Genomic DNA, 14,705 nt, shown 5'->3' on the forward strand with positions numbered 1-14,705 from the left:
ACCGCTCTGAACAGGCTCGTCAGTTTCACTCCGTTTTGCACAAGCGGCGGACTACGGTCATTGTGAAAAAATGCAGTGCGTTCAGTTTCATTCTGTGAGTTCCACAGCTTGACTAAATGTAGTAATTTCGCCTTACGCGATTTGTTTACATTTAGTAAAGTTTTGACTAAATGTTTTAACATAGAGGGGGAACCAAGACGAGGGTCGTGGTGTATGTGTGTGTGTCTGTGTGTGTGTGTGTGTAGAGCGATTCAGACTAAACTACTGGACCGATCTTTATGAAATTTGACATGAGAGTTCCTGGGAATGATATCCCCGGACGTTTTTTGTTTTTTTCGATAAATACCTTTGATGACATCATATCCGGCATTTTGTAAAAGTTGAGGCGGCACTGTCACACCCTCATTTTTCAATCAAACTGATTGAAATTTTGGCAAAGCAATCTTTGACAAAGGCCGGACTTTGGTATTGCATTTCAGCTTGGTGGCTTAAAAAATAATTAATGAATTTGGTCATTAAAAATCGGAAACTTGTCATTAAAATTTTTTATTTTGTAAACGATTCAAAAACAATTTCATCTTATTCTTCGTCATTTTCTGATTCCAAAAACATATACATATGTTATATTTGGATTACAAACAAGCTCTGAAAATTAAAAATATGAAAATTATGATTAAAATTAATTGTCCGAAATTGATTTAAAAACAACTTCATTTTATTCCTTGTCGGTCCCTGATTCAAAAATCATATAGATATGATATGTTTGGATTAAAAACAACCTCAGTACGCTAAAAAGAATAGAGATACAGAAAAGCGTGTTATCCTGCTCAGCGCGACCATTACCGCACTATTCTGGCTTGTCGATTTCACTGCCTTTGCCACGAGCGGTGGACTGACGAAACTACGAGTATGCAGGGCTGTCTTGGTGAAAAAATGCAGTGCGTTCAGTTTCATTCTGTGAGTTCGACAGCTTGACTAAATGTTGTTATTTCGCCTTACGCGACTATGTTTTCTCTTTTCGTTGTTGTTGTTATGTACATTTCATCACAACTTCTTTTTCTATTGAAAATTTCACCAAGGTGTTTTGACGGGTTAAATGTTCATCAACTAGCAGTAGCTCAGTTTATGTAGATCCTTCGGCACAACGTTTAGAGCAACATTTAACTTACTTTCATTTTAAACCTCATCCCCACTGCTTGACTTGATGTTAATTTGTCTTCTCGTGTGTAGAACTTTCATTGCTTTTGCTCGGTAAAAAGACAAATTAACAGCTGATTTAAAAATATTAAAAAAGTCCACAGATCAGAAAGCGTTAACAAAACATGCATCGTGTGAGAACATAGTTTCCAAGTCATTGTAAAAATCGATTGGTGTGCTTAAAGATTCATATCAGTCAGCATGCAGAGGAAAAATCAATATAACGTGATTTTACTTCAAACCTTTGACTGTGAGATTTCATCTCTATCGCTGATCTCTCTCTATCTCTCTCTCTTTAGAGACCTGCTAGTATCCTTGGCGGGTTATGACTTTATTCAGTTCTGCAGACAAACAGATGTGCTTTTTTCTGCAGCATTTTTGAATAATGTCATCATCCGCCGAAGCATTGTTTTTTTTCTGCAGCAAAACATTTTACTGCAGTAAAATTGAAATGAAGAATGCTGCAGTAAAACAGTGCTGTTGTTTTGTTGCAGAAAAACTTCTTACATTTTTTCCACAGCAGTTTGTACTTGCTCATTATAATATTGGAGACGTGAGATCCCCCTCTGTTGAGAGATGGACTCGTCCAAAATTACCAAGAAAACACTGAGCGCCGAATGAATGAAATGGGAGTAAATGACCACACGCCTTCTGATTGGTCCACTGTGGAGGGGGGGGGGGGGGGGGGGAGAGAGAGACGGATAGAAACGTTACTTTACAAGAACGTTGGTTTTTCTGCAGAAAAACTGTCAGATTATTCCAAAGAAAAAGTTTATCGCAATAACGCCGCAGAAAAACATGTTAACATTATGCTGCGGAAAAACTGTTTTGCTGCAGAAAAAAAACGATGCTTCGGATGATGACATTATTCAGAAAACCTGTTTTTTCTGCAGCATTTTTGTTTTTCTGCAGAATAACTGAATCAAGTCATAATCTAAGGATATGCTAGTGCCTTATCCCCCGTCATGTGTACATGCAAGCACAATACCATGTAATCCTTGTCAGGGTTTGATGGGTCATAGAAACACGAAAATATCAAGCATGCACCCCCCGAAAGCTGCCATAATGCTTGCCTAAATGGTGGGGTAAAAACGGTCATACACGTAAAAGCCGTGGGAGTTTCAGCGCATGAACAAAGGCGGAGAAGAAGATGGGGAGGCCTTCCAACAGGGGCCTTTAAAGTGGACTTTCATTATTAGGTACTGGTGTGAACTTCCACACAACACTCAGCACACATAAGCAGTCTGCTGTTGACGTTCTTGATGTTGTTATTGTTTGTTGTATCAAAGAAAATGAATAAAACACGCTTTAAACAACACTCAGGCGAATACACACGTGTGCACACACACACACACACAAAACCACACACACAATCAATCAAAGGCTGCTGTTCAGACCTCTAAACGAAGAGATTGTACAAACAAACAACAACAAAAAACATCATTGTATCCATAGGCGTTGGCAGCTAGCTTTCACAAGGCTGTAACCACCGTTGGCCTATGTCAGCCAGACGACACCAGCAGACGACACCTTCGCCATTAGCGGCATGACAGTTAACCTAATTTCACCCCTTTGTTAGTGACGGGCCCCTGCAGCGGTTGGGCCTATTACCGAGTGAGTGTCTGCTAAGATACATCAGTCCATTACAGAGTGAGAGGCTGCTTAGATGCATCAGTCTCTGCACTGACTCTATTAGGTGCGAATGCAGGAACGATAATGTTGTAAAATAGGGAAGGGTGGGGTGAAAAGGGGCTGGGCCGCTATTGCGGGAATCTAACCCTAACCCTAACCCTAAAGATTCGCGCAATAGCGGCCCCGCGCAATAGCGGGCCGACCCCGGGTGAAAATGGATGCTCCTGTGGGCATGTGTGCCAGTAGTTGTACCTTTATGTATGCCAAAGATATGGAGAATTTTTCAAGTACCCCCAGAGGCATGTGTACATTTCCGGTACCACAGATGCACATATGTTATGAATGTACTTGCATTGTTGCAAGCTATTGTGTTCTCAAACACACAGTAACACACACACACACACACACACACACACACACACTCAAACACAGTCACACACACACACACAGTCACAGTCACACACACACACACAGTAACACACACACACAGTAACACACACACACATAAAATATCACGATGAGAAAGTTCATATAGGGGGCATCTTTGAGCAGTGTAGTCTAAGACTCTTTCAGAACCCACACAGTTATTTCTTAAGTCTGTCTATTGTTGAGCATGCACACAAACAAGCACACACATCCACACACGCAGAAACATGCACTCAAATGTAACACACACACACACACACACACACACGCATACAAGTATTAACACAGCAATTACAACAAAGTGCCTGTGGAAAAAATAAGGTTTTAAAGGACAGTAATGTAGTCAAAATAAAACTGAAAGTCATAGCTCATACTTAGGGTTTAGAGTAGAAGTGAAATGACAAAGTTTGGAGTTAGTCAGATCTCCACTTGTCTTAATTAAATAAAATGACATGACATGTTGACAGGGTTGCCTGTAAAGTCTGTCTGTCACATGTACATGTATATTCCACACTCCAAAACTCTCTCTCTCTCTCTCTCTCTCTCTCTCTCTCTCTCTCTCTCTCTCTCTCTCTCTCTCATGTCCCCACCCTTCTCAGTCTCTTTCTCTCTCTCTCTCTCTCTCTCTCTCTCTCTCTCTCTCTCTCTCTCTCTCTCTCTCTCTCTCTCTCTCTCTCTCTCTCTCTCTCTCTCTGTTTTGTGCTTGAATGCATGTGTAGTGTGCATATATTCTCAGCTTTGCCTGTGTGCGCACTCATCATCCTTTAACTTACTCTAGGAACAGAGTTGCTGCAAGTACACAAACATTGACACACACACACACAGACAAACACGTGTGTACAATGAACAGAACTGAGCAGCACACACACAATCATACACGCAGCAGCAAAAACCGAGAGCTAAAATGTCTCTGTAGAACCACACACCTCAGCTTTCACCATACATTTTCTGTAACAAATGAAGACAGGACAGCTGAGAAGGTTAGAGGGCAGGAGAGAGAAAAATCAAGTGACAAGAAGCGAACAGAATCCTTAGCAGGTCTTCAGGCACTAAGAGTTAAAGTGAAGGTCAAGAGACAAACCACATAGAAAAGTGTTTCTGACATTACTGTTTATCTGTCAGCATTTCTGTTTTGTCTGTGGCGTGGGGGGAGAGGTTTTAGCCTAGCCTGGGGGGACTAGTTCCTTAACTTGTAAACATTAGACTGTTCAGCATCAGCTGACCAGGCAGTCCACGAAGTTCACATCGAATAAGAGTCAAGTTCCATGCCAAAAATCATCTGCCTGACTGCTTCTGTGCAGGTTGAACATTTTCTTGTTGGATAAATTTGTTACCTGACACCATGAGTGTTACATTGTAACATTAATTCATCACATTATTCCCACTCTGCGTGAAGCTGCAGCCAGGGTGTTGATGTTAAGTATGAGTATGTGTCCAAGTGGAAGGATGCTCTCTGCTCCTATCCCATGTAAAACCATGAACAGACCTTGGTGTATGTGGCGGTTTACATGGACAGGATCATGAACCTTAAAGGCTGACATAGTCCTATTTAATTAGTTTAATTACTTCCAGGGCTTTTCCCATCGTTGCGGGGATGTATAAATTAAGCTTCCTGCAAAGTTTTAGGTTTGAAGTCCTTACCAATTACGAGAAATAATTAATTCTTTATTGCATTGTTTAGCAACAGTTCTCCAGGACTTGGGCTATTAAATTTAGACCGTTGACGTCACTTCGTGATGTTTCATAAACCAGAGATGGCGTTTGAGACTTCTGTTTACATTCGACACTATCAACACCACTTTGCAATACTGAAATAATTTTTTCTGTGTTCGAAAGCTACAGCCAATCGTTATTATATTCCCTTAGGTACAGTTTTATAACATTATTGGCACATGTAAACAATAAGAATTAATTAATGAACGCTACGAGTATGGCAGCCTTTAAGGGTATCTAGGTTTCCAACATATTTACCAAACGATGTGAACGTGTGCATTAACTGTCTTGTATGTCACAGAAACATAGGCTGTCAACAATGATTGTTGAATTCTCTGAATCGCTTTTATTTTCATAGCATTTACAAGCATACTTCTCCAAAATCATAGGGGTGCATGATTGTTAGTTATTGTTCTGGTTGGGAGCAGGGTCTCTTGATTTGACTCTGCCTATTTTTAGGCATTTTCTGTTTACATACATGTAGGTGTTCTTTCGATTTGTTAGGGAAAGATGTTGCAGCATAATTTGTCTGTGAATGCAGTTTTCTGCTTGCAAAAGGCTTGAAAGTGATATAGAAGTCAGTTTGCTGCAGTTAAATAAAAAAGAAACAAAAACATGCTCTTTCCTTTCTTGATGTTTAATGTTTTGACAATAATGGGGTAGTGGTTTTTTTTTTCTGTTTCGTCCAGTGTGTTCTTATTCTACACTAAAACATGTGTAAATATGTTTGTCTTTTGTTACTTTTATCACTCTAATTTTCTTCTCTGCTGAATCTCATCTCTCTCTCTTTCAAAAATGTTACTGGTTTAAATCTTTTTTTCTTTCATTTTACTTTTGAAGTTAAAGCGACCCAGGAATAATGTTGTCATCAGGACAAATATCTCCTATTCTGTTCACATTTTTCTGTTTTCTGTTGTTGTTTTTTCTGCATGTTTTATGGTTTTTATGGTTTTAAATTTAAATTGGGCTGATATGTGCACTGCAGATCTGTGCAACTTCTGTTGATGTAATCATGGTTTATGGCACAGTTCTGGTTTTGCCATTCAAAACACACAGACAGTTAGGGGTGGCCTCTGTAATGTAATGATTTGCTCTGAGCTGCGGATTCTCATGTGCAAGACAGCCATCAGCAAACTGAAGTAAATTGCTCTTTGCATTGGGAAAGCATGACATCATGTGAGTGACATTTACTTTGCACACTTTCTTGACAATTACATGGCTTTGTTTCCTGTGTCTGTCAGTCTCGGCCCATTCTTGTCAGAAGAATAGCAAGTTAGAACTCGCAGTGTAGCTTTGAAACGAAAGAAGTAGATCAGTTTTATGTCAGAGAAAGAGATGTGGCTATGTTTGTGTGTGTGTGTGTGTGTGTGTGTGTGTGCGTGTGTGTGTGTGTGTGTGCGCACATGCTTGGGCGTGTACTTTTTGTGCGTGCGTACATGTACACATGTATGTGCACATGCATTATGTTAGTGTTAATCTATCGTCTGACTGTCTCACGCAGTGTGCAATACAGTGCATGCATACTTCTGTTTGTGTATCATTCTACACACTTCCTGCTAAAGGATCGACTAAACTTCGTCACTTTTCCAACATCATCACTCACCACCAGTCATAAAACAGCCGTATCTACAGTATTTTCTTCTTGTCTGTTGCAGAGAACAACCACTTTGACACAAATAATCTGCGACATCATCTCCCCTTGACAAGATGGGGTGCAATTTTTCGGCTGCCACAGGTGATGGCAGCGAAGGTGTGCTTCACACGTTCAGGGTCTACAATGTGGACAGTCACGGGATGGAGCTAAACCCTGGAAAAATCCAGGTGGCGGCATCCGATCTCATCTTATATCAGGTCAGTGTCAGGAATGGGTAACTAAAGGTACAGTACTAGATATTTTCACAAAATGACAGCATGTATATCTGGCATTTCAAAGGCTCCAGAGATCATACTTGAGGACACTCTTTGAACCAAGTTGCATTTTTTTTTTTTTTAAATGCTGGGGGAGGAGGAGGGGGGGGGGTATTTTATAATTTCATGACCTCATGCCTGGTAATGTTTCACTTTGTACTGAACTGAAGTGAAGGGTTGTGTGTGTGCATGCATCCTGTATACAGCATCATATCTGATATTTAATCAGGCTTCATAACATTATATCCATAAAGAGGGAAAAGTTTGGTTTAAGCAATATATTCAAATATGTTACAAAATGAATTGCAGAATATATATGATTATAACAACATAGACCAACAAACTAGGCATACAGATGTGGTCTACAGAACAAAGTAACTAATTGTTAGCATCACACGTTAAATTCTGTGTAAATTGTCATTTAGATATATAGTTTGATTTGCCTTTAGTATTTGCAGGATTATGGTCAGTAACTTTTTTCTTGTCAGATCATTTCACCTGTTTTCGTGTTTTCTGCAAGTGAAACCCATTCACTTCTCTGGTCATTTTTTTTTGGGGGGGGGGCATTTTCTCCTAAATGTACTAGTACATAGTCAGTCATCTGGCGTTTCTTCATTTTCCTCTTACAGAAATGAAAAGAGCCCCGACTCATTTTTTCTTTTTGTCAATTTTGTCATGCAGAAAGGCAAGGAGCCCATCAAATGGCCGTTGAGGTGTCTGAGGCGCTATGGGTTCGACGCAGAACTCTTCTCCTTCGAGAGCGGCCGCCGTTGTCCCACAGGCCCCGGCATCTACGCCTTCAAATGCCGGACCGCCGAGGACCTCTTCGACATGGTGCAGGAGAGCATCCAGCGGGCAGGCCAGGAGGACCACATGAGAGCCAGCAGCGGAGGAACTGGAAGCAGCGGAGGAGGGGGGTCTCACGGCATCTTCACCCACACCAGTCGACCCAACAGCCGCCCTGCTTCACTCGTGGAGCCTCCTGAACAGTACGGATTCATGCCCTCTTCCAGCCCTGGCAGTTCCAGGCAGCTGCGCTTTGCCAGCAGCTCTTCACAGTCTCATCTGTACATTAACGGGACGGTGAACACTGACAACGGTAATCAGTACGTCAACACAGGCATAGGGCAACGGTCACCGTCAGGAGCTTTCATGCTGGATGAGTCCGCTCCGCTCATAGCCTTCATGAACCAGCCCGGGCAGCGCGGGGGTCCAGGAGGTCGCGCGCAGGTCAACTACGCAGTCCTTGACCTTCCCTCCTCCATGGAGAACCTGCTGGACGAGGAGGGTCAGGGGGCGGTGCACAACTTCCCTCGCCCGTCCGAAAGCGCCAACCGCCTGTCCATGCCGGCCGATCTCTCCGCGGCCCTAGGTCCTGACGACGGTCTGCTCGGGGCTGGGGACTCGGATGTTTTCCTGGCAGATCCAGACGGCTCCGGAACCTGCCCGACCTACATCAACGTCAACGTGGACGAACCGTCCCCGCCTCTCACCCGCGACGCAGAAGCAGCCAGCGGTGTCAGCAATGGTGGGGGAACCAACTCTGGCGGGGGCGGAGGCCTGGTGGTGAATCGCACGGCAGGCTCCATGCCCAACTACGCCAACCTCACCATGCATGGAAGCAACGGCGGACCGCGCTTCCCGTCTCGACAGCAGCAGCAGCAGAAGCCTCCTGCCGTCAACTACATCCAGCTGGATTTGAACCAGGTACCGTCGGATTCTGCAGGGCCTGGGGGTGGGGGGTCCAACATGTCTCCCACCTCCCCCACCAGCATGGTGTCCGTCCCAGAGTCCCCGGGCTACGCCACTATCGACTTCAACAAGACAGAGGCCTTGAACTCGACGAGAGGGGGTACGGACGGAGAGGATGAGCCTGGGGCTCGCAAAACACGACACAACAGTACCATTGGCATGTAGAATAGATGGAGCCACCAGCTTAGATTGTGCTTTGCTGGAAGACAGCCAGCAGTTAGGTTGTGCTTTGCTGGCAGCTGAGCTGGATTGTGCTTTGCGGGTGAAAGTTTTCACACATGGTGTGTGCAGTACTATTGACCTGTTCACATTGCCAGGAATGTTGCCAGTACAGTTGGTACTTGTTGTGAGTTAAGACTTTGTGTAGCATGTCTGCTGAGGCTTGTAACAGGCAGCCTCATTGACATGTGAACATTGCCAGCAATGTACTGTGCTTGCTGGTTGACCGGTATAGATCTTGTATGGGTTGCTGTGTGTTTGACCCTTGTGTATGCTGTCTGCAGACTTCTAAGCCAATCTTGCGAACTCTCACTCTCAGTCTCGCTCATGAATTTTGTGAAAAATACCAGATTTGTGAACAGAATGTGATAGTAATACTCAGACAATGATTTGAGATATGGATCGCTAAAATATTATAATCAGTTATTCCTGCGTACAGGGAAGAGTTCACTGTCATGGTTTGACATAATCTACAGACAAGGCGTTCAAGTCTGAAACCTTTGTGGTGCAGAGTTCTTGCTTCATAATCTAAACAAGGCAGGCTGTTTGTGTTGTGAACAATGCTTGCCCCAAACAGTGAACGTTCAGCTGAGTGTCTGAACGGTTCTCTTGGTGTCAGTGTTGTGAAACTTGATGCTGTTCACTTCAGCGTCGCTGTGATGTTCAGTCATGTCTTGCGGAAGTCTGTATCAGTTCATTTGGACATTGATACAGTGATAACTTTTAGAGATGTATTTTCTGGGGTGCTTTTTTTAAATTATTTTTATTTTTATTTTTTACTGAAGGTTGTTTCATAATTTCAAGGAAACAGTTTATGACTGGGCTCTGTTAAGAAAATGTGTGTAGATTTTCTTTTGGCTTTTTTTTTTTTTAAATTTTATGTATGGTGCAAACTGCAGCTTTATTAGGGCCAGTGCATTGACCCGAGCTTATCCCCCCAGGGTCAGTTGACTGAAATGGCACCTCAGTGTGAGAGACTCTCTGTGCTTTCTTCATTATAGGTCAATGAATTGGTCCTTCTATTTGGCCAGGTATGATGCCTTTCTGACTTGAGTGTGTTGCTTTCGTACAAAACTTGAGGGAAAACTGTGCAATTTATTTAGGTGGACGTCCGGAAGCTCTGCTATCTGATTATTTTGTTCTGCCTCAGTTTTTGGGCTGTCTGAGTGAACATGTTTAGGCCAACAACAAAAAAGTTGTATGTTTCTGGTCACCCGACCCTACTTAGTTTTTTCCCGCTGACCCAAGACTTTTTTTATTGCATTTGTAAAAAAAAAAGCCAAAAAAAAGCGTCAAAACGAAAGTAACAGACGGCAGACGACACAAGGGGGATAACCCTGCATCCCTTTTGTCTCATTTGTTTTGTAATGTGTTGTCTTTCTCTTTGTATAGTAAGTCCAGTCTCTTTGCGTCACTGTATAGTTATTTTCTACCCTGACCAAAAAACAAAACAAAAATCCCTACCTACCTACCCTATTTTTGTGTAGCCATGTTACCAGAAACATACAACTTTTTGGGGGGGGCCTTAAAGACTGGTCAGTGAAGCTTAACAACTTGCATCTTGTCCGCAGAATTGTGAATCTCCATGATGTTGTGTTCATTTAGGGTTAGGGCTACATCCTGATTCATTCTGACTTAATTGCTGGGCTCTCAAAGTGCAGATCTTCAAGGCCAGTCTATGGCCAAGGACTTACATCATAAAGGCACAATTGCTGGGCTCTCAAAGTGCAGATCTTCGAGGCCAGTCTATGGCCAAGGACTTACATCATAAAGGCACAATTGCTGGGCTGTTGCAAGCCCCTGGAGCAAATTTTTGATTAGTGCTTTTGTGAACAAGAAACAATTGACAAGTGGCTCTATCCTATCTCCCCCCTTTCCCTGTCGCGATATAACCTTCGTGGTTGAAAACGACGTTAAACACTAAATAAAGAAAGAAAGAATTGCTGGACTCTCAAAGGGCAGATCTTCAAGGCCAGTCAAAAGCCAAGGACTTGCATCATAAAGGCACAATTGCGAATTTCCTTTAATTTGTGTTCAGCTCTCGGTGCTTTCATGATCGATTTGTGCAAGTTGTATAATATTTTTTACAGCAACTAATTATGTGAGTCTTCAGCAGAAGATTAAAACTTAAAAGCTGCCTCCCCTTTGATTTCATAAGAAATGTTGTTGGGAGAGCATTCATGGATGATCAGCCAATCTGGAGCAGGTTAAATCAGAGCTGGTTCTCTGCAATTAGTGCAGTCAGCTGAGATGGGTTTGTTTGAAAGGCCAGTTAAACTTAAAGGCCAATGGTATGACGAGGTATGACATTTAAATGAAGTTGAATCCAGGTGAGACCGACTACATAAAATGAAAAGAAGAGAAGAGGCCTTGAACAGTATTGTTTAAACTTTAATGTGAACATGCTCACTTGTTTTGCATAGATACAAATAGATGGTAAGTTGATAAGTAACCAGTGGCATGCCGCTTTATTGTTAAAATATCACTCTTCTGATGAAATTGTTCCTCTGAAACATTTTTTACACACCTGAGTGCCTAAACAGAAAATTCAAAGCTTGCATTGCACGAGAAATAGTATTGGATTTGGGCCTCCCCCCAGCACATGCACTGTTTAACATGTATTTTGCAAGAGTATGATTGACCAGCTGCTGTTTATTGCCAAAATTAATCTTAAAGAGTAGAAGCACCACTTTAGAGTTTAAAAAAAAATGTTTTATTTCATTACCCCTGTCATGGACATCAGTGAACTATATCACATTATCAGTCATGGTAATGCAAAAAGTACACACACAAAAATTGTCTGTAAAGGAACCTGCCAAGAAACTGTCTCAAAAATAATCGCCCCATGAGTTGCCCAGTTCATAGTCAATCAAAAAAACGGTTCAAACAAAACTACCATATTTTCGGTACTATAAGGGGCTTTGTTATATAGGGCGCAACCCCACCTTTTAACCTATGGGGCGGTGTCTTTGATGTCTGAGAGGAAACTGGTAGTAGGGAAACATGTATTATCACAAGAGAGGGAGTGTTAGGTTTCTTTGTATGGGGATGTGGGTACATGTTTACTCTCTTTAGCCTTACATAAGGCATACCAGTCAATAGGGGATACCAGTCAATAGGGGATACCAGTCAATAGGGGATACCAGTCAATAGGGCGCAGGGGTTCAAGTTGAGGAAAAAAGTTGCACCTTATAGTCGAAAAGTACAGTACTGACCTACTGACCCTAATTAAGGACGAGTGGCTAGTATTCTACAGTTTCGAGAAAAGTAACACATACAAATTTGGGACTCTGGGACACTGAAGGGTGTGCTAACCAACTACTATTCGAATTCATGTAATTCTTATTATCATAGTTATAATTTATAGACTATTTTTAATTAACATGTGTGTCTCAGTATTCTTTAGCTCAAATTTGCCAGTAAAAATGTTCTAAACGGTGCTGCTGGCAGTGGCTCACAAGCTTTAAAACAGTTTTCTGGTAATTTTCTCAAAATTGTGGCACTATGCTATGCTTTGATGTGATATTCTTCTGATAATTTTTTTTTCTTTTTGTGTCGTTAGACAATTTGTTTTGTTTTTGGGTTTTCAGAGATGTTTTGAAAGTTACGTTAAGACATTGCAACCAAACCACAGTTTATAAAGTCCAATTGTGTCTACTTCATATTTTTGCCACAGTTTTAGTTTTGCAGTCATGACTGAGATTTCTTTTGAAACTTTGTTTGCAATTCACTGATATATATAATATTTTTAGTGATGAGAAAGTTTCGTTCAGTTGATCTTTACAAGAAATGTGTTCATCAGAGTGTATTAACAGGATTTTAAGTGTTTGTCTAGTCATTACGTTCTGAATCTGAGTTATTTGCGAAGAAGTATTGCACATCAAGAGAATCATTTTGAAAATGTACAACATCTTTGAAAGTATTGTAGCACTGACTTAACGGAAAAATCGTTGAACATGCAAAATTCAGGAGACACATGTCGCTGTACATGTTTATCAGGGATTGCGTAAACCAGATGTTTAACTGAAAAAGTCTGAAAATATCAGAAATGAAATCTCCAAACCGTCACACCTACCGATAGATATTTTATCGGAAAGTGTTGTTCTCTTGTATGTATTGTAAATTGTAATTGATCACTGTGTTTTAGGTTTAACTGGTTGACATGAAAGAGTGACCCTTTTTTCAGAGCCAGAATCCGTATATATATATACGTATGTAAAGAAATACTGGTTTATGAAATAGCTGGTAGTGACGTAACCGTCAAACGCTGAAAAAGAAGAAAAAGAATTGCCTGGTGCGATCCCATGGCTGATGCGATCTCTGGTTTTTAATATTTTAGGAGCTGTCAGAACAGTAGAGTAAACAGATTTCTCACTGAATTAAGATGCCCAATTGTCTTGAGCATTTTTAGCATCTTCTATTCTCAAAGTTAAGCTTGGTTGTGGCTGTTATAGTATGTGTACTGTCAAAAGTGATGTGAGCTGTTTTTTGTGACAAAATTTGTCACGTTTCTTTGTGACCCTGACATGTTTGTGAGACAATGCAGTCTTTGTTGACTTTCAAGTGCAATACACCGTCATGTGGCATCAATAAATACGTTTTTGTGTTGTAATTTCTGATTCTCGTCAACTGAGCTGCTGTCGCTGATAGTGAAGTGTTAATTAATCTGATTAAAACTGTTGATTTGACTCGCAAATTGTTTTCCAACCTGTCACTTTCTTGTTAGGACGTAAGACTGAGAGATTCAATGAGAGGAACGTTGTTGAAACTGTTGATTTTTCAGTACATTTGTGGCCCTGATACAGACAACAGTGCCAGGACTTTGGCCCAGACATGCTTAAAAAAAAAGTGTTGGCATTTTTTGGTGCATACCACTGCCAAGATAATGAGATGTATTACATGAGTGTAAAAAGATGTATTATTTGATAAGGATTTGTAATATAAATGTACATTAAATTACATATCTTACCCAACTCACATATAGCAATTAACCCATAGTTCAGTGCTGATACCGCTGTACGCGTCCCCTTAGCAACAAGGAAGACGCCTCTAAAAAAGAGTGACCGAGACCCGTAAGGGTATCCAGGCCAGCCCGTAAGGGAGGCTGCCTTCCATATGCGCGCGCATATGCCGCCATCTTGTCATTCTACTCTCAGCGGCTCAGTGGAGCTGGTCGTGTTTGGTACGCTCCGGCTGTGTTTTCAGCCTACTTGCTTGGTCTTCCAGACCTGGTTTGTGTTCCCCTTGGTGTCTTCTTGTCACCGGACTTCGCATTTGCTGTTGAGGTGAGATCTTTCCATTTTTTTACCTGAATTTTGGCGGCATTGTTGGCTTGTTTTCGGACTTACAAAATTTTTTCCAAATTTGTTTGTGAGTTGTTTTCATCATGGCCGACAATGCGGACGGGAAGAGGTCAACATCTAAACATGTAGCTGCTTCGCCCTCTCCTGTTAAGAAAAGCTCTAGAAGTTCTAGAAGTTCTAAAACGCACGGCGATACGCCCGTGTCTCTTTCGGGTTCAGAATCCAAAAAATGTAGTGATGTTGTTGTTGGCGTGCCCGGAGTTTCCGGTTCGTCTGCTAAACCTACGGAGAAGCCCTTGCTCGGGGTTAAGCATGTTGTAGGGGATGTCTCGCCTGTAGGTTCTGGGCTTGCATCTGCGGATTTTGCTTCTTTGCTTTTGACATTAAGCTCTCAGGTTTCGGCCTTAGCGGCTGAAGTTTCGTCAACTAAGGCGGAGATACGTGCGCTGCCGGCAGGGGTCGGTGGTACGTCGTCGCTGGCCAGTGTGCGTTTGCCTCCCTCTGCTACTGTTACGAGGGCGGACGTGCATGCGTCTCAGGATGGGATCTCTCAGG

At 42.0% G+C, this 14,705-nt stretch overlaps 1 protein-coding gene across 1 annotated transcript; it reads left to right on the top strand.

The window, feature by feature from the left end:
* Positions 1 to 6,642: 6,642 nt before the first annotated feature.
* LOC138962340 (fibroblast growth factor receptor substrate 3-like) lies at positions 6,643 to 12,324 on the top strand. The gene is made up of 2 exons (XM_070334117.1): positions 6,643 to 6,819; positions 7,558 to 12,324. The coding sequence occupies exons 1-2, from the start codon at positions 6,676 to 6,678 to the stop codon at positions 8,791 to 8,793; spliced, it is 1,380 nt and encodes a 459-aa protein (XP_070190218.1). The 5' UTR covers positions 6,643 to 6,675; the 3' UTR covers positions 8,794 to 12,324.
* The last annotated feature ends 2,381 nt before the right edge of the window (positions 12,325 to 14,705 follow it).

The sequence above is a fragment of the Littorina saxatilis genome, linkage group LG3, assembly GCF_037325665.1.
Source record: "Littorina saxatilis isolate snail1 linkage group LG3, US_GU_Lsax_2.0, whole genome shotgun sequence".
NCBI classification, from domain to species: domain Eukaryota; kingdom Metazoa; phylum Mollusca; class Gastropoda; order Littorinimorpha; family Littorinidae; genus Littorina; species Littorina saxatilis.

What these genes read in the sequence shown, in the direction of transcription:
- LOC138962340 (XM_070334117.1), top strand. Translation starts at nt 6,676, where the DNA reads ATGGGGTGCAATTTTTCGGCTGCCACAGGTGATGGCAGCGAAGGTGTG. An exon ending in CCGATCTCATCTTATATCAG is followed by an intron (nt 6,820 to 7,557) that starts GTCAGTGTCAGG and finishes TTTGTCATGCAG; the next exon opens with AAAGGCAAGGAGCCCATCAA.